Here is a 23,651-nt window from a genome sequence, read left to right as displayed (position 1 = left end):
ACATTTGTGAAAGATATAACAATTAAGCAAAACAATTTGCAAAAGGTTTTTTTTTATCTTGATTTTTAGTAACCAAACATGCTTGACACCAATTGCCTTCGTGACCCTCCAACTTGACTTAGTACCTAGTACCCTGAAGGCAACATCTGCCTTGTTCCTGAAAACATTTAGCCCAGGTCACCATATGCCATTGGTGTTGATGTTACTGCTGCTAGGATACACTGTCTCTGTTGATTTGTAAAATCTATCAGTCATGATCATTGTATTTAATTAAAATTAGCTCAGTCATACAAACGTAGTTTTACATTTACTGGTAATATTGGCTTTATATATGCATTTATTGATTTGTAAAACTCTCGCAACAGCAGTTGACACAGATTCAATCATGGTCATTGTATCACATTATAATACACTCAGTCATATAAACATATAAGTTAATATATAGAGATTATTATACGAGCTTGTGTGTCGTACTGATTTTACGAAACGAGTGTCAGGATTTTTGCATTGCCCGAGCGAAAGCGAAGGTAATACATGAATCCTGACACGAGTTTCGTAAAATCAGTACGACTCATACGCAAGTGTAATAATTTCTTTATTATCCATATTCTTTATGAATAACAAGTTCCAACTCAAAATGTTTCAGCCACAACTACAAGGAGACGACCAAATGACATCATATTTCAAATGCACTGTTTGAGCTAGGACTGGAGAAGCAATGTCATGTTAATGACGTTGCTTCCAAAAATTACGACATTACACTTGTTATTACACGTGTGCTTCATATGATTATTATTAACTCGGTTATGTTGAACGATATGGATAATAAAGATTGGTAATAAGCTATGCATGTATATATACATGTAATTATTGATTTGTAAAACTCTTACAAGAGCAGTTGACAGATTCGATCCTGGTTTTTGTATCACATTATAATAAACTCAGTCATACTGCCCTGCAGTTTACTATTGATTGTTAACAAGCCATGTATACATACATGTAATTATTGATTTGTAAAAATTCCTGCATGAGCAGTTGACACAAATTCAGTCATGGTCATTGTTTCAAATTATAATATGCTCATATCAGTCATATGCACATGTAATTTAATATCGACTGCTCAATCCAGCAAGTGCACCACGACTGGTATATCAAAGGCCGTGGTGTGTGCTATCCTGTCTATATGATGGTGCATATAAAAAATCCCTTACTACTGATGGAAAAATGTAGCTGGTTTTTTCTCTAAGACTATATATCGAAACAACCAAATGTTTGACATCCAATAGCAGGCATCGAAATAAGCATTGTGTCTGGTAACCCATTTACAGATTACCACAAAATATAGCCTGGTAACCTGTAGGTTACCACATAGGTACGAAAAACGAAATCCGGAAGTAAATTTAGCTAGTGGGCACTGCTTAAACGCGGATTGCCGAAAGTACTTGCAAGTGCACACGAACATCGGTGCAATTTCGTACGAGAAAACAAAATGTGTAAGTAAATTTATCTAGTGGGCGCTGCTTAAATGCAGATTGCCAAAATTGCTTGTAAATGAACAAGTGCGCGTGAACGTCGATGCAATTCCTTACAAGAAAATGAAAAGCGAAAAATCCAAAATGCATTGCCTGGTTTAAGTTCCTACTTTTCTTACATATGGTAACCTCCCGGTAACCTGATTGACCGTTCTCGACTTATTGCGATGCCTGCAATAGCTGATGATTACTAAATCAATGTGCTCTAGTGGTGTGTCGTTAAACAAAGCCAACTTTAATATTGACTGATAACAAGCTCTGTATATATACATGTAATTATTGATTTGTAAAACTCCTACATGAGCAGTTGACACAGCTGTTTTGTCATGTTTTATAAGACATTTGCTACAAAAACCATTGATCTGCATGAGCAGTTGACACAGCTGTTTTGTCATGTTTTATAAGACATTTGCTACAAAAACCATTGATCTGCATGAGGATTAAATATTCAGAAAGAACCACCGTGGTTGATCATTTAATATAAATATCTGAACTTCATTTCTAATTGGTATATTGGAGAAACAATTATTGATTTTATATTTATGGTAGTTTAGACATTTAAGCACTTGGCTAGTAAAAGGGGAGGGGTAAAGGGGGAGGTAAAGGGTGTGGAAAGCTGATTTTTATCCAAATTAAACAAAAATGCCTGAATCTGGATAACAACATTAATTCATATTAGCTTTACTGCCAAACAGGCAAATGAATCACTGTGCATTTTTACATGGATATTTACAACTACTATAACTGTAAGTAGAACCATGGTTAATACATATGTACATGGTGATAAGGTTTCAGGCCAGCTCATTTTACCTGAATACAATGTATCTCTATCGTTTTTGCCTGAATTTGAAGGTCTGCTCCAGCACTGGGAAGGATGGATGTACATTTGTCCCACCTTCCCCCCCCCCCCCCTCTCGTTTGCATATGTTACCAACTGAGCTAGATCCCCCCCCCCCCCCGTAATCCGACAGTGTCTGTGAGTATTAAATGTGAAGTCACACGTTCTGTAATTACGAATCCCAATAGATCGGCCAGACAAATCCAGTTTGTGAATGCAGATAATAACCTGTCAAATACCATTAATGTCTGCAAACAGCTTTTAAATACAATCCCCTAGGCAGTGGAAAATAGTTTTGGTTTTCACAGCTTTTTTTTTACCAATAAAGTTTGTTTTGTTTAACGACACCACTAGATCAGATTAATTTATTAATCATTGGCTACTGGATGTATACACATGTAGTCTTAGAGGAAAGCCACTAAATCTTTCCATTAATAACGAGGGACCCACAGACAGGACAGCACATACCACGACCTTTGATATACCAATCGTGGTGCACTGGCTGGAATGAAAAATATACCAATGGGCCCACTGACAGGGATTGATCCCAAACCGACTGCGCATCAAGCGAGTGTTTTCGTCCTGGCCCCCCCCCCCCCCTTTTTTAAAGCAATAAAACCACTGACTTAGTTATTAAGAAGTGGAAAATATTTTTGACTATTACAGCTATACTGACATCCTTTAACATGTTAGGTGAATGACATACAATCCCCCACGAATCTACTGGCCTTGGTGGCGTCGTGGTTAGGCCATCGGTCTATAGGCTGGTAGGTACTGGGTTCGGATCCCAGTTCGAGGCATGGGATTTTAAATCCAGATACCGACTCCAAACACTGAGTGAGTGTTCCGCAAGGCTCAATGGGTAGGTGTAAACCACTTGCACAGACCAGTGATCCATAACTGGTTCAACAAAGGCCATGGTTTGTGCTATCCTGTCTGTGGGAAGCGCAAATAAAAGATCCCTTGCTGCTAATCGGAAAGAGTAGCCCATGTAGTGGCGACAGCAGGTTTCCTCTCAAAATCTGTGTGGTCCTTAACCATATGTCTGACGTCATATAACCGTAAATAAAATGTGTTGAGTGCGTCGTTAAATAAAACATTTCTTTCTTTTTCTTTCTACTGAATCTGTCCCTGCTTGTGGGTGCTTCACACACTAATGTTACACTGGTTTTGAATCGATGACGTCGTAATCACAACCCATTAAAACCCCCCATTAAAACCATTGGTCTTTATTAAACAGTCGAAAATATTTTTGGCAGTTACAGCTTTTTTTTTTTAACCATTAAAACCACTGACCCAATTATTAATGAATGAATGAAGGAAGGAATGTTTAACGACATCCCAGCACAAAAATACACATCGGCTATTGGGCGTCATAAAAGGTAAGTATATGAAAATATTATTTATATAATTATGTAAAACCACAGTGTAATGATATTTTTGATTATTACAGCTTTTTTAACCATTAAAATGACTGGTCTACTGACAGAGAGAGAGAGAAAGAAAATGTCTAAGCAATGTCTTATTTCACTGATAAGAAATGCTGCAAATAGAGAAAAATACACATTTCTATAAAAAAAGTCTGTCACTTTAAATGAAGCCATATATTCCCATGGTGGTATTTCTTCTTTTTTTTATGAAAGAGAAAGAGAAAGAAAAAAAAGAGGTTATAAGAGCGTGCTAAAAAGACGATTTGCTATTCGTGTCCCTGATCACCTAATATTGATTTGTGTCCAGCACAATGTACCATTGAGCCAGCTCCTGTCACAGACACGTCCCCACGGATCAATGGGAGATGTGGTGACACAATGTCGCCCCACATCTCTAAATGATCTACGCAGACTGGGTGCACTGCACCGACAGGAACATAATTATTGTCCTAATTGTTTGGAGGAGAAGTGTGTCAATGTAGTAACACTTAAAAGTGTTCACTTGGTATTGATTTAATTTGTCCTGGTTGAAAATGTGTCACATACATTTACTAATGGATGAATGGATGATTGGATGGATGGATGGATGGATGGATGGTGGATGGATGGATGGATGGATGGATGGATGGATGGATGGATGGATGGATGGATGGATGGATGGATGGACGGATGGTGTGTGGATGGATGGATGGATGAATTAAAGGATGGATGGATGGATGGGTTGATGGATGGATGGATGGGTGGGTGGATGGATGGAGGGTGGGTGGGTGAATGGATGGATGGATGGAGGGTAGGTGGAAGGAGGGAGGGATATTGGATAGAGGGATGGATGGGTGGATTGATTGATGGATGATTGGATGAATGGATGGATAGATGGATGGATTTATAAATGTAGAATTGATGGAAGGATAAACTAATGAATAGATGGATGATGGATGAATGGATGAATGGATGGATGGATGGATGGATGAATGAAATGGATGGATGGATAGATGGATGGATGGATGGATAAATGTAGGATTGATGGAAGGATGAACTAATGAATAGATGTATGATGGATGATGGATGAATGGATGGATGGATGAGTGATACACAGATGGAAATGGTACAGAATAGTATAGACTATGGATAGATAGATGGATGGATGCAGTGACAGAATGATGGATGGATGGATGGATGGATGGATTAGTGGGTAGATAAAAACATTATAATATAGATTAGGGATAGATGGAATGATAGATGGGATGGATGAATGAATGGATGGATGAATTAAAAGGATGGATGGATGTATGGATGGAAGGATGGATGGATGGATTAGTGCGTAGATAAAAACAGTATAATATAGATTAGAGATAGATGGAATGATAGATGGGATGGATGAATGAATGGATGGATGAATTAAAGGATGGATGGATGGATGGATGGATGGATGGAAGGATGAATGGATGGATAAATGTAGGATTGATGGAAGGATGAACTAATGAATAGATGGATGATGGATGATGGATGAATGGATGGATGGATGAGTGATACACAGATGGAAATGGTACAGAATAGTATAGACTATGGATATAGATGGATGGATGCAGTGACAGAATGATGGATGGATGGATGGATGGATTAGTGGGTAGATAAAAACAATATAATATAGATTAGGGATAGATGGAATGATAGATGGGATAGATGAATGAATGGATGGATGAATTAAAGGATGGATGGATGGATGGATGGAAGGATGGATGGATGGATAAATGTAGGATTGATGGAAGGATGAACTAATGAATAGATGGATGATGGATGATGGATGAATGGATGGCTGGATGAGTGATACACAGATGGAAATGGTACAGAATAGTATAGACTATGGATAGATAGATGGATGGATGCAGTGACAGAATGATGGATGGATGGATGGATGGATTAGTGGGTAGATAAAAACAGTATAACATAGATTAGGGATAGATGGAATGATAGATGGGATGGATGAATGAATGGATGGATGAATTAAAGGATGGATGGATGGATGGATGGAAGGATGGATGGATGGATAGATGGATGGATGGATGGATGGATGGATGGATGGATGGATGGATGGATTAGTGGGTAGATAAAAACAATATAATATAGATGGGTGGAATGATAAAAAATGAATGGATGGATGAATTAAAGGAATGGATGGAATATATGGATGGATAGGGATGGATGGATGGATGGATGGATGAATGAATGAATGGATGGATGGATGGATGAATGAATGGATGGATGAATTAAAGGATGGATGGATGGATGGATGGATGAATGAAATGGATGGATGGATGGATGGATAAATGTAGGATTGATGGAAGGATGAACTAATGAATAGATGGATGATGGATGATGGATGAATGGATGGATGGATGATGGATGGTACAGAATAGTATAGACTGGATAGATAGATGGATGGATGGATGGATGGATGGATGGATGGATGGATTAAAAAACAGTATAACATAGGATGGAATGATAGATGGATGGATGAATGGATGGATGGATGAATTAAAGGATGGATGAATGGAGGATGGATGGATGGATGATGGATGAATGGATGGATGGATGGATTAGTGGGTATGAAAACAGTATAATATAGATTAGGGATAGATGGAATGATAGATGGGATGGATGAATGAATGGATGGATGAATTAAAGGATAGATGGATGGATGGATGGATGGAAGGATGGATGGATGGATGGATGGATGGGATGGATGAATGAATGAATGAATGGATAGATGGAATGAATGAATGGATGGATGAATGAATGGATGATGGAAAGGATGGATGGATGGATGGATGGATGGATGGATGAATGAAATGAATGGATGGATGGATAAAGGATGGATGCAAGACAGAATAGTATAGACTATGGATAGATAGATGGATGGATGCAGTGACAGAATGATGGATGGATGGATGGATGGATGGATTAGTGGGTAGATAAAAACAGTATAACATAGATTAGGGATAGATGGAATGATAGATGGGATGGATGAATGAATGGATGGATGAATTAAAGGATGGATGGATGGATGGAAGGATGGATGGATGGATGGATGGATGGATGGATGGATGGATGGATGGATGGATGGATGGATGGATGGATGGATGGATGGATGGATTAGTGGGTAGATGAAAACAGTATAATATAGATTAGGGATAGATGGAATGATAGATGGGATGGATGAATGAATGGATGGATGAATTAAAGGATAGATGGATGGATGGATGGATGGAAGGATGGATGGATGGATGGATGGATGGGATGGATGAATGAATGAATGAATGGATAGATGGATGGATGAATGAATGGATGAATGAATTAAAGGATGGATGGATGGATGGATGGATGGATGGATGGATGAATGAAATGAATGGATGGATGGATAAATGTAGGATTGATGCAAGAATGGAAATGGTACAGAATAGTATAGACTATGGATAGATAGATGGATGGATGCAGTGACAAATGATGGATGGATGGATGGATGGATTAGTGGGTAGATAAAAACAGTATAATATAGATAGGGATAGATGGAATAATAGATGGGATGGATGAATGAATGGATGGATGAATTAAAGGATGGATGGATGGATGGATGGATGGATGGATGGAAGGATGGATGGATGGATGGATGGATGGATGGATGGATGGATAGATGGGATGGATGGATGGATGGATGGATGAATGAATGAATGAATGAATGAATGGGTGGATGGATGGATGGATGGATGGATGGATGGATGGATGAATGGATGGATGAATTAAAGGATGGATGGATGGATGGATGGATGGATAGATTAGTGGGTAGATAAAAACAGTATAATATAGATTAGGAATAGATGGATAACAATGCTCAGGTAACAGGGTACAGGTGACAATATATAGATAACAATGCTCAGGTAACAGGGTACAGGTGACAATATATAGGTAACAATGCACAGGTAACAGGGTACAGGTGACAATATATAGGAAACAATGCTAAGGTAACAAGGTACAGGTGACAATATATAGATAACAATGCTCAGGTAACAAGGTACAGGTGTCAATATATATATATAACAATTCTCAGGTAACAGGGTACAGGTGACAATATATAGATAACGATGCTCAGGTAACAAGGTACAGGTGACAATATATAGATAACAATGCTCAGGTAACAGGGTACAGGTGACAATATATAGATAACAATGCTCAGGTAACACGGTACAGGTGACAATATATAGATAACAATGCTCAGGTAACAGGTTACAGGTGACAATATATAGATAACAATGTGCAGGTAACAGGGTACAGGTTACAATATATAGATAACAATGCTCAGGTAACAGGGTACAGGTGACAATATATACGTAACAATGCTCAGGTAACAAGGTACAGGTGTCAATATATAGATAACAATGCTCAGGTAACAGGGTACAGCTGACAATATATAGATAACAATGCTCAGATAACAGGGTACAGCTGACAATATATAGATAACAATGCTCAGGTAACAGGGTACAGGTGACAATATATAGATAACAATGCTCAGGTAACAGGGTACAGGTGACAATATATAGATAACAATGCTCAGGTAACAAGGTACAGGTGACAATATATATGTAACAATGCTCAGGTAACAATATATAGATAACAATGCTCAGGTAACAGGTTACAGGTGACAATATATAGATAACAATGCTCAGGTAACAGGGTACAGGTGACAATATATAGGTAACAATGCGCAGGTAACAGGGTACAGGTGACAATATATAGATAACAATGCTCAGGTAACAGGGTACAGGTGACAATATATAGATAACAATGCTCAGGTAACAGGGTACAGGTGACAATATATAGATAACAATGCTCAGGTAACAGGGTACAGGTGACAATATATAGATAACAATGCTCAGGTAACAGGGTACAGGTGAGAATATATAGGTAACAATGCGCAGGTAACAGGGTACAGGTGACAATATATAGATAACAATGCGCAGGTAACAGGGTACAGGTGACAATATATAGGTAACAAAAAAGTTTGTAAAGTTTGTTTTTATTTAACGACGCCACTAGAGCACATTGATTTTTTTTATCTTATCATCGGCTATTGGACGTCAAACATATGGTCATTTTGACACTGTTTTTTAGAGAAAACCCGCTGTCGCCACATAGGCTACCCTTTTATGACAGGCAGCAGGGGACCACAGGCAGGATAGTACAAACCATGGCCTTTGTTGAACCAGTTATGGATCACTGGTCGATGCAAGTGGTTTACACCTACCCATTAAGCCTTGCGGAACATTCACTCAGGTTTTGGAGTCGGTATCTGGATTAAAAATCCCATGTCTCGACTGGGATCTGAACCCAGTACCTACCAGCATGTAGACCGATGGCCTAACCACGACGCCACCGAGGCCGTTATATATAGGTAATAATGCTCAGGTAACAGGGTACAGGTGACAATATATAGATAACAATGCTCAGGTAACAGGGTACAGGTGACAATATATATAAATAACAATGCTCAGGTAACAGGGTACAGGTGACAATATATAGGTAAAAATGCGCAGGTAACAGGGTACAGGTGACAATATATAGATAACAATGCTCAGGTAACAGGGTACAGGTGACAATATATAGGTAAAAATGCGCAGGTAACAGGGTACAGGTGACAGTATATAGATAACAATGCTAAGGTAACAGGGTACAGGTGACAATATATACATAACAATGCTCAGGTAACAAGGTACAGGTGTCAATATATAGATAACAATGCTCAGGTATCAGGGTACAGGTGACAATATATATAGATAACAATGCTCAGGTAACAGGGTACAGGTGACAATATATAGATAACAATGCTCAGGTAACAGGGTACAGGTGACAATATATAGATAACAATGCTCAGGTAACAGGGTACAGGTGACAATATATAGATAACAATGCTCAGGTAACAGGGTACAGGTGACAATATATAGGTAACAATGCTCAGGTAACAGGGTACAGGTGACAATATATAGGTAACAATGCTCAGGTAACAGGGTACAGGTGACAATATATAGGTAACAATGCGCAGGTAACAGGGTACAGGTGACAATATATAGATAACAATGCTCAGGTAACAGGGTACAGGTGACAATATATAGATAACAATGCTCAGGTAACAGGGTACAGGTGACAATATATAGGTAACAATGCTCAGGTAACAGGGTACAGGTGACAATATATAGATAACAATGCTCAGGTAACAGGGTACAGGTAACAATATATAGGTACCAATGCTCAGGTAACAATACATAGGTGACAATGCTCAGGTGACAATGCTCAGGTAACAATACATAGGTGACAATGCTCAGGTGATGACATAGGTACATGTAAAGGTGCAAAAATGTTTGTCTGGACGGATGTACACACAGACTACCGACTGACAGAAATATGACAACACTGCATACCTGCTTCATGGGAAGAGCGAACATAGCTGAATCCGCAACAGTGAACTAGAAACCAAACAAGACATCCACTTTAGTATTACATTATCAGTGTGATATTTATACTGTATGACATCACATTCGGTATACACAAATTCATAGCTGAATCCGCAACAGTGAACTAGAAACCAAACAAGACATCCACTTTAGTATTACATTATCAGTGTAATACTTATACTGTATGACATCACATTCGGTATATACAAATTCACAGCTGAATCCACAACAATGAAAATACAAACCAATGAATACATCCCCTTTAGTCACATAACAGCAATGATATTTATACTGTACAACATTACACAAATCCACAGCTGAATCCACAACAGTGAAAATACAAACCAATGAATACATCCCCTTTAGTCACATAACAGCAATGATATTTATACTGTACAACATTACACAAATCCACAGCTGAATCCACAACAGTGAAAATACAAACCAATGAATTCATCCCCTTTAGTCACATAACAGCAGTGATATTTATACTGTACAACATTACACAAATCCACAGCTGAATCGACAACAATGAAAATACAAACCAATGAATACATCCCCTTTAGTCACATAACAGCAATGATATTTATACTGTACAACATTACAAAAATCCACAGCTGAATCCACAACAATGAAAATACAAACCAATGAATACATCCCCTTTAGTCACATAACAGCAATGATATTTATACTGTACAACATTACAAAAATCCACAGCTGAATCGACAACAATGAAAATACAAACCAATGAATACATCCCCTTTAGTCACATAATAGCAATGATATTTATACTGTACAACATTACACAAATCCACAGCTGAATCCACAACAATGAAAATACAAACCAACTGCAGTAGAGTACTCTTATAGCGAACTGCTAGGGACCAGGAACATCGGTTCGTTATAGCAGTACTTCGTTGTACACATTTACAGAAGTTCGCCATTTTCATTCAGGAAGTCGGCCATTTTTGATTTTTCAAATTTAAACACCATAAACACAATAATTAGTAGGGTGGGTTTTTCATATCTAGATCAAGTGCTTTTCTCTTATGTGATAGTTTGTTGTCAGTCATGATTGCGTATCTAGATCAAGTGCTTTTCTCTTACGTGATAATTTGTTGTCAGTCATGATTGCGTATCTAGATCAAGTGCTTTTCTCTTACGTGATAATTTACGTGATTGCATATCGTGATAATTTGTTGTCAGTCATGATTGCGTATCTAGATCAAGTGCTTTTCTCTTACGTGATAATTTGTTGTCAGTCATGATTGCGTATCTAGATCAAGTGCTTTTCTCTTACGTGATAATTTGTTGTCAGTCATGATTGCGTGATAATTTGTTGTCAGTCATGATTGCGTATGTTTTATTTAACGACGCACTCAACACATTTTATTTATGGTTATATGGCGTCAGACATATGGTTAAGGACCATACAGATAATGAGAGAGGAAACCCGCTGTCGCCACTTCATGGGCTACTCTTTTCGATTAGCAGCAAGGGATCTTTTATATGCACCATCCCAGACAGGATAGTACATACCACGGCCGTTGCTACACCAGTTGTGGAGCACTGGCTGGAACGAAAAATAGCCCAATGGGCCCACTGACGGGGATCGATCCCAGAACGACTGCGCATCAAGCGAGCGCTGTACCACTGGGCTATGTCCTGGCCCGACTGAAAATTGTTCAACATTTCATAATATTTGTGTTACCTACCTTAAAAACAAAATATCCGATTATTTACTGCTAATTACAATGACTATATAGTGAGTTGCCTTTGTTAATCTTATTGTTGGATACCAACACTTAAAGGAGAGGACAATTAAGGCATTTGGCCTGGTATGCATATTCAACGATATATAATGCACATTATTGCTTAATATCAATACGTATAATCGTATAGTTAATTAATAAAACGGTTGAATGTGATGGCTATTATATATAACGGGCGCATCCATTTTGTACCTTCTCAGTGAGTACGCCCTCTGGCGAGCTGGTAGTTACGTAATACTTAACGCGTAACATCAGGAATGAGCCTTAGAACTAGAGAAACACAATCTACCTGGTTTTTGTGGGATGATAAATAGTCATGCATTGCAATGTTCTGTAATAATACACATCCCAGTAAGCCAGCAATAAGTATATCAATGTATACATATATTATTTTTCAATACAAAATAAAATACCATTGTCAAAGTGGCTACACAACAAGTCGAAACAATTAACAATGTTTTGCCCATGCATTAACATACGTACTGAAATGATACACGGAGTGTTTTCTTAGTTAATTGGTCTATGCCGTTAGTCGCTTCTACCTGTGATTCCTAATTGGTATTTGATTGGTAACCAGACAAGCCAATTAACTGACGCTGTCTAGACACAAAAATACATACCGGTATTGTGGAATATTACCTGTCGCCCCTAAAATTATAATGTATTACTGTAAATAGTTCTGTAAAACTATTGATTAAGTAGACTATTCCATCTAAAACCACAGAACTGACCAATTACGTAGTCCCAAAGAAAAAGAAAATTATCACTTGGGTATCATGGGTTGTCGTTTTTGCTCCAACGTAGCATATCAATAGGTCTAATAGTGTACATTTTTCTTTGGATTATTTAACAGAGAAAAATACTATAACTCCATTTTGTTCCATTAATGCAACTTAAAATATATTTAGTTAAATAGTTTACTATATTATTACGTCATTTATGCTGTTTTACAAGTCAGGTTAATCAAAGAGAAGCGCCTTGTCGAAAATTACTGCTTTTGTTTACACTTTACATACAGGAGTTCGTCAGGAGCTGACGTCACTTCGCCCCAAGCTATCCCACCAGACGTCACAAAAACGAAACAAAATGGCTGCCCCCAGTTAGCAGGAATAATCAAGGTTTTTTTTTATTAACTCTAAAATTACGCGTTTTTCATTTGCTAAAGTGTCAGTATGTGTTGGTGGTCCGGGTATGCATCTTTCCAACACATAAGGCTCTTGTTTGAGTTGACCCTACCTTTAAACAAGCACACAATAGCAGTGAAGTGAGAACAGATGGATAATTGCTCAATACATTAATCCATTAATAGATACCAATCTCCTACGAAAAGACAAGCGGGTGTTATCTGATTGGACTTATCAGTGCAGTTGTTTTGGATGCATTGCTGTTAATGCTGGTGATTGATAAGATGCAGGTGAGTTGCATGTGTCAGTCTTCTTGTGGGATACCGGTGAAATGTAACAGAAGCTATAGTGACTTAAACAGCGAACAACAGCAGTGAAGTGAGAACAGACGGTTAATTGTTCAATACATTACTCTCTTAATTGATGCCAATCTACTACGTAAATATATATGTGGTAGATGGTTTTATTATGGGGGAGGGTTATATATGTACATAGTTTTATTTTGTTTAATGTTTTAGTAATATGTTGAGTGCAACTAAAGTATAATGTAAATTTAGAAAATACGATTTGTTGATTGCACTATCGGGTACAAAAGCGTACAACATAGATAACACTAACTGCACAAACACGTAGCACTGCAGCTTGTTGCATGCACACGATTTGTCTGTTGTGTAAAGTTGAATAAATAGACGGGTGTGTTGGGGAAAATGTTGTCACTTATCACTGAGTGTTAGAGGATCGGGTTGTCGTCAGGTTGGTGAGTTTTGATTGAATTAATAGTATTTATAGTTCATGGTATGAGTTTTTGTATAATATTAAATTTAGTATTGGTATGTATGTATTGACGTTTACTGTAGGTTATCTTTAACGATCAACTAAAACATGGTTATAATTATTTAATATCTATGATATGCACTATTTTCATTGTTTACCTGTACTGTAGGTATTTTAATAACCATTTTTGGGGTTTTGGATTGTTAGGAAATGTGTTTTCATTTAGACGACATTTACGGTGGTTTGAATTATCATGGTTTTGTAACCAATGTACTTGCAGGTTTTTATTGTATTGTAGTATTGTTTTGATATTTGATTTTAAGATATGTATTTTTAATATGCAGGTGAAAGAAAGAATATTGCTAACAGAATTGACCGTCTTGACTTATTGGAAGCCCAGGTCCATATACCTGGTAGGTGAAAAACACATGATAACATTCTTCAAAAGATTACTATAATGGATATATTATATGCATGTTCTTTTATGTATGTTATATTATGTATGCCATATTATATAAATGAAATAAGGTCAATAACAATGGACGTAAGTTCATTTATGTACCATGACATGTTTGTTATTGTTACAAACTAAAACATTGTTTATTATTCTGCAATGTTAATATTGTATACTATTTTATTTTTTATAGGGCTTTTATGTTGAACCCTGGAAAATAAACCATCAATATCGACTACCGTGTTTTGTGGATGCTGTTACATACATGTACATACACGCGGACGTTATCTGACTTATGTTATCAGTATAGTCGTTTCTGATGCATTGCTGTTATAATGCTACTGATTGATAAAATACAAAAAAATTATGATTGGTTCGCTGTACATGTACTAATTTACACTGAAATTCACAATTTTGACCCAAAAAATTGGTTCGTTTTAACAGTTAATTTGCTATACATAGTTCGTTCTGTACATTAAAATGTATTAATACTATGGGGGGGGGGGGGGGGGGATCGGGACTTTACAATCAGTTCATTCTAACTTGTATTTTGTTGTAAGCGTGTTCATTATAAAAGTACTTTACTGTAATATTATCCACTTTAGTAGCATAACAGTAATGATATTTATACTGTACTACATTACACAAATCCATATCTGAGTCCACAACAATGAATTTCAACTACGAACCAAATAATACATTGTTACTGATATGGTACTGTTTGTAACATATGATATTTATACTGTACTACATTACACAAATCCATATCTGAATCCACAACAGCGAATTTCAACTACGAACCAAATAAAACATTTTTACTGATATGGTACTGTTTGTAACATATGATGATATTTATGCTGTGTGACATCACAATTGGTACACAAAAATTCATAAGTGAATCCATGTTCAGTGAACTACAAACCAAACAACAATTAATATCTCCATTTTAGTAACATATCAGTGATGATATTTATACCGTACAACATCACAATCGGTACACAAAAACATCATAGCTGCATGAATCCACAACAGTAAACTACAAACCACATGATATATTTGATTTAGTAACATATCACTAATGATATTCATATTATATGACATCACACAAATCCATAGCTGAATTAATCCACACAGTGAATTTCAACTAGAAACCAAATAATATATCCATTTCAGTAACATAATGATAATACAGTGATGTATGAAGGTGCAAAAAAGTGTTGTGTGTGTGTGTGCGTGTACGTACAGACACACACAACACACATGGATATATATGGATGAAAGTCTGAATATCTCAGAGTGCATCGTGGTTAGTCTGCAATTTGCGGGTGATTCAGTGCCACAGGTTCGAGTCCCAGCTACAGCATGTGAGGCCAGACAGGAGTTAATTATCCATTGTGCCAGTGAGTTAATATCTATGTATGTAACAGTCAACCTCGACATACATACAATATATAGATATTCATACATACATACATACATACATACATACATACATACATACATACATAATGATACATACATACATGTTTATACAAACATACATACATACATACATACATATATATAAAATGTATATATAAAGCATTGCTGCTGCTATTGGATCAAGAAAAAGGGTCACATGCCACCCCCCCCCCCCCCCCCCCCCCACCCCACACCTCTTTGTACACCAGTGATAATATATGCTGTAAATTCATAGCTGAAACCACAACAGTGAACTACAAACCAAATAATACATGTGATTTAGTAACATACCACTAATGATATTTATATTGTGTCACATCACACAAATCCATATTGGAATCCACAAACAGTGATCATAACCATAACATTACGATACATGTGTTATGGGTTTCCTCTAAAATAGGGGGTGGGATGTAGCCCAGTGCTAAAGTGTTCGTTTGATGCGCAGTTCGATCCCCATCGGTGGAACCATTGGGTTATTTCTCGTTCCAGCCAGTGCTCCACAGCTGGTGTGTACTATCAAGTCTGTGGTATGGTGCCCATAAAAGATCCCTTGCTGTTAATCGAAAAGAATAGCCCATGAAGTGGTGACAGCGGGTTTCCTCTCTCAATATCTGTGTGGTCCTTAACCATATGTCCGACGCCATATAACCATAAATAAAATGTGTTGAGTGCATCGCTAAATAAAACATTTCCTTCCTTCCTTCCACAGCAGTGAACAAATAAACTTAGTGATATCAGTTCACAAAACTTTAGTCCTTCTGACCCCCCCCCCCCCCCCCATAACCCCCCAAAACAACAGGAAACAATGACTTGCCTAATGACAGCTCTGAAAATTTTAAAGTACACTGCCGTAAACCTGGATTAATATAGCAACTTGTGGGGGTTTTCGCACCTTAGCTAGCGCTTGTTTAAATTTTTCAAAAATTGAGATCTGGCCTTAAGCACCTGGATAATAAGGGTGGGATGTAGCCCAGTAGTAAAGCATTCATTTAATGCGCGGTCGGTCCGAGATCGATCCCCGTTGGTGGACCCATTTGGCTATTTCTTGTTCCAGCAAATGCACTACCACTGGTATATCAAAGGCCGTGGTATGTACTATCCTGTCTGTGGGATCCCTTGCTACTAATGGAAAAATGTAGCAGGTTTTCTCTCTAAGATTATATGTCAAAACAGCCAATGTTTAATAAATCAATGTGCTCTAGTGGTGTTATTAAACAAAACAAACTAAGAGTAAAAATCTGCCAGCAAAAAATTGTCACAACATCTTCCCCTTCAAACAAGTTCCTTCTTTGTATACAATTTAAATACATGTAATTAAAATTTATATTTGTAATATGTTTACATCAATTCTTTTAAACTTACCTTACATTAAAACAGTTATTATAAGAATTGTTTGTTGTTTTTGGTGAATTTATCAATTGTATAACAGTCACAAATTTTATAACATTTATAAATTCACAAAAAATTACACCTGCTACATTTAGTATCATCTATACATTAAGTTTTTTTTGTGCTAATATCCAATTAAATTGAAGCACCCTTTTCTGGGGACCGGCCTCGGTGGCGTCGTGGCAGGCCATCTGTCTACAGGCTGGTAAGTACTGGGTTCGGATCCAAGTCGAGGCATGGGATTTTTAATCCAGATACCGACTCCAAACCCTGAGTGAGTGCTCCGCAAGGCTCAGTGGGTAGATGTAAACCACTTGCATCGACCAGTGATCCATAACTGGTTCAACAAAGGCCATGGTTTGTGCTATCCTTTCCTCTCAAAATCTGTGTGGTTCTTAACCATATGTCTGACGCCATATAACCGTAAATAAAATGTGTTGAGTGCGTTGTTAAATAAAACACTTCTTTCTTTTCCTTTTCTGGGAAACACACATCAGCTATCTGGCATGTCTGTATAGGACAGCAGGTTTAATATCGTTGTTAGTTATTAGTGAGAAAAATGAGGGTGTAGTGGTCTTACACCTACCCATTGAATCATTAAAACTCGCTCTGGGTGGGAGCTGGTACTGGGAAATGAACCCTGTACCTACCAGCTTTATGTCTGATGGCTTAGCCACGACACCACCGAGGCCGGTATGTAGTAATTAACATTAATTTAATTCATTTCAAGATAGGAGTTGACAGATCGGGATGAAATGAGATGGAATTCAAAGGAGTAAAAAGGAAAAGGGGGAAGTGGGTTAAAAAACCAAAACAACCCCCCCCCCCCCCAAACATTCATTCATCAAGTTATTTTCATGCTTATATATCCAATTAGGTTAAAACACACTTTTCTGTAAACATACCTCAGCTATCTGTCCTGTGTGCCAAAAAAAGTTTTGTTTTGTTTAACAACACCACTGGAGCACATTGATTAATTGATTTGGTAATTCTGACTTGTAGTCATCAGAGGAAACCCGCTACATTTTTTCTAATGCAGCAAGGGATCTTTTATATGCATTTTCCTACAGACAGGAAAACACATACCATGGCCTTAATTGTCCAGTTGTGGTGCACTGGTTGGAACAAGAAGAAAAAGCTGAATAGATCCACTGAGGTGGTTCGATCCTGCGACGTAAGCACCTCAAATGAGCTATCAACCGACTGAGCTAAATCCTGCCCTGTCTGTCCAGGACAGTGGATTAGTTGTTAGTTGGTTAGTGAGAGAGACGTCAGTGTAGTGACCTTACACCTACACAAGGCTCAAAGTTAACAATGGCACCGACGGCAGTTGCCGTAGTTACAATATGAATTGCTGTTGGTCAGGCACTTTACCTGTGGCAGCTTTTATGCCGATGGATAAAAATGACTGCCATTGGTTGAAGGGACTGTTTTTGGTTTTTATATCTGTTGCAAAAGTGATCGATTTAAAAGTGCCATACCCAAGCTCAACATAGCCATCGGTGAGTATTTTGCCCGTGGCAAAAACATTTAAAAATTGCACGTGGCAAAAACATTTAAAAATTGCCCATGACAAAAACATTTTAAAATTGTCACAGGTAACAGATTCTGAAGTTTGTACCCTGCCTACCCAATAAGTCGTTAAGTTCACTCCAGCTGGGTGGGAGCTGGTGCCAGGATACGAACCCAGTACCTACCAGTCTTACATATATCTCCAATGGCGTAACCACTACACTAACAAGGCCGGTTGTATCCAACAACTTCCGACAACTATTATGTTAATGAACATCGAAGTGTGAGTGAGTTTCGGAGGAAATCAATCATTAGAAGGGGAAAGCTATGTATTTCAGTGGCAGAGATTGGTCTACAGTCGCGTGAAGAACCGTGGGGCACGAGGTAATTGGGGCAGTGACATTTTAAACAGCAGCTATTTGGTGTCTGGCATTCTGTTATTGAAACAATTTGTCCACAGCTACACAGGAACCCCCTACAGACAACTGGGCTGCTCTCGAATATATACTTAATAGCAGACTGACCGCACATCGAACGAGCGCTTTACCACTGGGCTACGTCCCACCCCCTGTTGTATGGAAGAAGAATAAATCTTTAAATTTCAAGACCTGACAAAGACGGGTGTATAAAGAAATAGCAGGTCAAAAGAAATACGTTCTGTTAAAATTTAAACAAACAAATAATTTATGGCCTCCTGAAATAAAAGAGGGGAGGGTTTGCGATGATGTGTGCACGATTAGGACCTCTGAGATGTAATTCATATAGCATTATGGAATTAAAATGTCACAGAATCACAAGCTAAATAGCAGATCAGATAGTAGGACATGCATACACAACCCCTGAAATTGCCCGCGGCAATTGGCAATGCCGTGGAGATTGCTATAGACCTTTTCATTCTCCGCGGAACCTTTTTAGCTGTGGACGTTTTCTTAATTGCAGGTGTTGCATACATCTGTCTTTTCAAAAATAACCTGCAATTTGTTTTGGTGGATTTGGCAGGTGAATTTCTATTCCACTTGCTATGTATTAAAAATGGAATGATTTTAGTTTTTTGAGTGCCTCTATTTCAAGCCAACAGACATGGAAATGGACATGGAAATGGTTTATTTAACAATGCACTCAACACATTTTATTTACGGTTATACCACAGCATCTGACATACCAGTTGTGATGCATTGGGCCCACCAATGGGGATTGATCCCAGACAAACAGTGCATCAAGGGAGCGAGATGTAGCCGAGTGGTTAAGTGCTCGCTCGATGCACGGTCAGTCTGGGATCAATCCATGTCGGTGAGCCCATTGGGCTATTTCTCGTTCCAGCCAGTGCACCACGACTGGTGTATCAAAGACCGTAGTATGTACTACCCTGTCTGTGGGATGGTGCATATAAAAGATCCCTTGCTGCTAATCAAAAAGAGTAGCCCATGAAGTGGCGACTGTGGGTTTCCTGTCTCAATATCTGTGTCGTCCTTAACCATATGTCTGATGCCATATAACCGTAAATAAAATGTGTTGAGTGCATCATTAAATAAACCATTTCTTTCTTTCTTTCATATTACAGGGCACACTGTGTGTGATATGAATCGTAGTTCTGTTCACCTGTCAGTTACAGAAATTTAAATTCAAAGTTTGGGCACGACGTAGCCCAATGGTTAAGCGTTCGTTTGATGAATGGTCGGTCTGGAATTGATCCCTGTTGGTGGGCCCATTGGGCTATTTCTCGCTCCAGCCAGTGCACCATGACTGGTATATCAAAGGCCATGATATGTGTTATCCTGTCTGTGGGATGGTGCATATAAAAGATCCCTTGCTACTAATGAAAAACTGTAGTGGGTTTCCTCTATAAGACTAAATGTCAAAATTACCAAATGTTTGACATCCGTTTGTTGATGATTAATAGATTAATGTGCTTTAGTGGTGTCATTAAACAAAACAAACTTCTTTTTTTTTAAATTCGAACATCCAGTCAGTTAAAGGTACATGGACTGATTTTGAACACTTGAAAAATATTATACCAGGGATGTTACCAACAGGCGGAAGCTGGCGATTTTTCACCACCTATTTAATAAATGTTAGTCAGGTATAAAATTATACATGTATATGTATATAACAAATAAATGCTTCTTCACCAAATGAAGCAATATTTCTATAATATACAGCCCCTAATTTAATCTAGAATTGAAAAAGTAGGAGAAATGACTTTTCCCTTCCTAGAAGAAAGGGGAGAAGTTTCATAAAAATAGGCAAAATGAATATTTATCAGTTTATTTCCTAATGTTCTGACATGTTCTGCATTTAATCGGAAATATTCTGAATTATACACTCTGTTCTAATCGTAATATTTTGATATATACTACTACTACTTCTGGTAATAAAATTTAAACAAAACAGTTGTATGGTTTATTAGAATAGTGATATTATTAAGTAGTTGATAACATGTTGTTATATTAGAATGAAAGTAATAACGAGTAATTTCTAGCATTACTGGAATGAACGTGGCCGAGGATTAACAACGCTTGACCAGTCACAGCGAATGACACGACATGCGTCAGATGTACACTATATCAATACCAATGTTTTTCGGTCCATAGAACCTGATATTGCCTGAAATGTTGTTTTATTACATAATAACATCCATAACACTTGTACATTCCTGCTTTATTTGTCAGAATCGAAATAAGCCAATGCTTATATTTTCCTGCTATATGATGAGATTTAATGATAGGACATAATCCTATTACGTTGTAGGACAAGCAGAGGAAAAAGAAAGAAAGAAATGTTTTATTTAACGATGCACTCAACACATTTTATTTACGGTTATATGGCGTCAGACATATGGTTAAGGACCACACAGATTTTGAGAGGAAACCCGCTCTCGCCACTACATGGGCTACTCTTTCCGATTAGCAGCAAGGGATCTTTTATTTGCGCTTCCCACAGGCAGGATAGCACAAACCATGGCCTTTGTTGAACCAGTTATGGATCACTGGTCGGTGCAAGTGGTTTACACCTACCCATTGAGCCTTGCGTAGCACTCACTCAGGGTTTGGAGTCGGTATCTGGATTAAAAATTCCATGCCTCGACTGGGATCCGAACCCAGTACCTACCAGCCTGTAGACCGATGGCCTAACCACGACACCACCGAGGCCAGTGACAAGCAGAGGAATGCGGAAATAAACAGTTGAAACATTACTAAGACAAATATTGAATTAGACACACATTAGATGACCAGCAGGAGTGTTAAAATCATTTTAATAGCAAAATAAAAAACAAAACGTTTATTTAATGACACCACTAGAGCACATTGATTTATTAATCATCGGCTATTGGATGTCAAACATATGGTAATTTTGACAGTCATAGAGAGGAAATCTGTTACATTTTTCCATTAGTATATGTACCATCCTACTGACAGGATAGCACATACCAAAGCCTTTGATACACCAATCGTAATGCACTGGCTGAAACGAGAAACAGCCAAATGGGCTCACCGACGAGGATCGATCCTAGACCGACTGCACATCAGGCATTTGCGCTTTACCACTGGGCTATGCCCCACCCCTATAAAAAACAAAATATGATAAATCTGAACATACACTTAGAGGAACAATTACCGATTTACCGATGATCTTTTATTTATAACAACCATAAGGCACTTCACTTTAGCTATTGTTAGTAGGAGCTTTCAGGCACATATGCATGGGGAGGGCTTTGGGGTTGCACAAGCAAATTTTTTGTTCAATATATTATTTGAGCGAGAATAACTTGATGAACTCTATAAACTTTGCTCACCAGCTCTGTGAAAATTCCTACAGGCATGCCTGACATTCGCCTACTACATTTACCAGTAGACTAAATTAGTTAGGTCTGGACTACGGGTATGTGTGTGCGTGTGTGTGTGTGTGTGTGTTTGAAAATGAACCCAGCAGACACTCCCCCATAATCCCCTCCCCCCAAAAACCAGCCTCGTACATTTTTGTCTTCAAGTATGTGTATGTGTGCAGTGCCACCACCCCAACCCCATCCCCCGTCCCTACAGACCTGATTGCTGAATTACTTTTTACTCAAAGTTGTCAAGCATATGACTTAACCTTTTGTTTTCTTTTACTTATTTTTGTGCTTACATCCAATTAAGGTTCAAGCACGCTGTCCTGGGCACACATCTCAGCTTTCTGCATGGCCTGTCTGTCCAGGACAGTGGATTAGTTATTAGTTGGTTACTGAGAGAAAATAGGGAGAGAGAAGGGAGAAAGAAGAGGGTGTTAGGTCTTACACCTACCCATTGAGTCTTTAAAACTCGCTCTGGGTGGGAGCCGGTACCGGGCTACGAACCCTGTACCTACCAGCCTTATGTTCGATGGCTTAACAACAACACCAACGAAGCCGATTTTAACCTTTAACTTGAGACAACGAAGTTTACACAGCACTTCAGATACTAAACTAAACGCCTACGTTAAAACCGTAAAAAAACCCCACCGTCACAACAGAGTTGCTTTAATTGGCCTTACCATGTAGTAAGGGCGGATCGCGGTCTGGGTTCTGCAAACAGCTCAACGCTATCGGCCTGACGTGAACATGTCATCATTTACGGTTATCATTCCTTAGAAACCAGAAGCTGTTTTCGTCCGCCATTTTTTCCTTCTTCTCTGGAACCGATATTCTGTAGAGATATGACAACTCTTAAGTCTTTGGCACCAAACAAGAGTTGCGTCCCATGTTTCCCCCGAATTCGGTTACAAGAATTACTTCCCGTGCATTAGAATAAACTGTTATATTTACAATTTGTTTTTCTTCTTTCTTTTTTTTTTTCTTCTTTCTTTTCTTTTAATTTTGTTTCAGGCTTATATCCAATTAAAGT

General features: G+C 38.1%; 1 protein-coding gene across 1 annotated transcript in view; it reads right to left on the bottom strand.

Moving 5' to 3' along the window:
• Nucleotides 1-23,628, bottom strand: part of LOC121390751 (endothelin-converting enzyme homolog) — a 117,898-nt gene extending 94,270 nt beyond the window's left edge. The window contains exon 1 of the mRNA XM_041522657.1: nucleotides 23,302-23,628. Coding sequence (XP_041378591.1) covers nucleotides 23,302-23,304 — 3 coding nt within the window. The 5' untranslated portion in view covers nucleotides 23,305-23,628. The remainder of the gene's footprint in view (nucleotides 1-23,301) is intronic.
• Nucleotides 23,629-23,651: the final 23 nt, after the last annotated feature.

Source organism: Gigantopelta aegis, chromosome 15, assembly GCF_016097555.1.
Source record: "Gigantopelta aegis isolate Gae_Host chromosome 15, Gae_host_genome, whole genome shotgun sequence".
Taxonomy (NCBI): Eukaryota; Metazoa; Mollusca; class Gastropoda; order Neomphalida; family Peltospiridae; genus Gigantopelta; species Gigantopelta aegis.
This window is presented reverse-complemented; position numbering and strand designations above follow the sequence as displayed.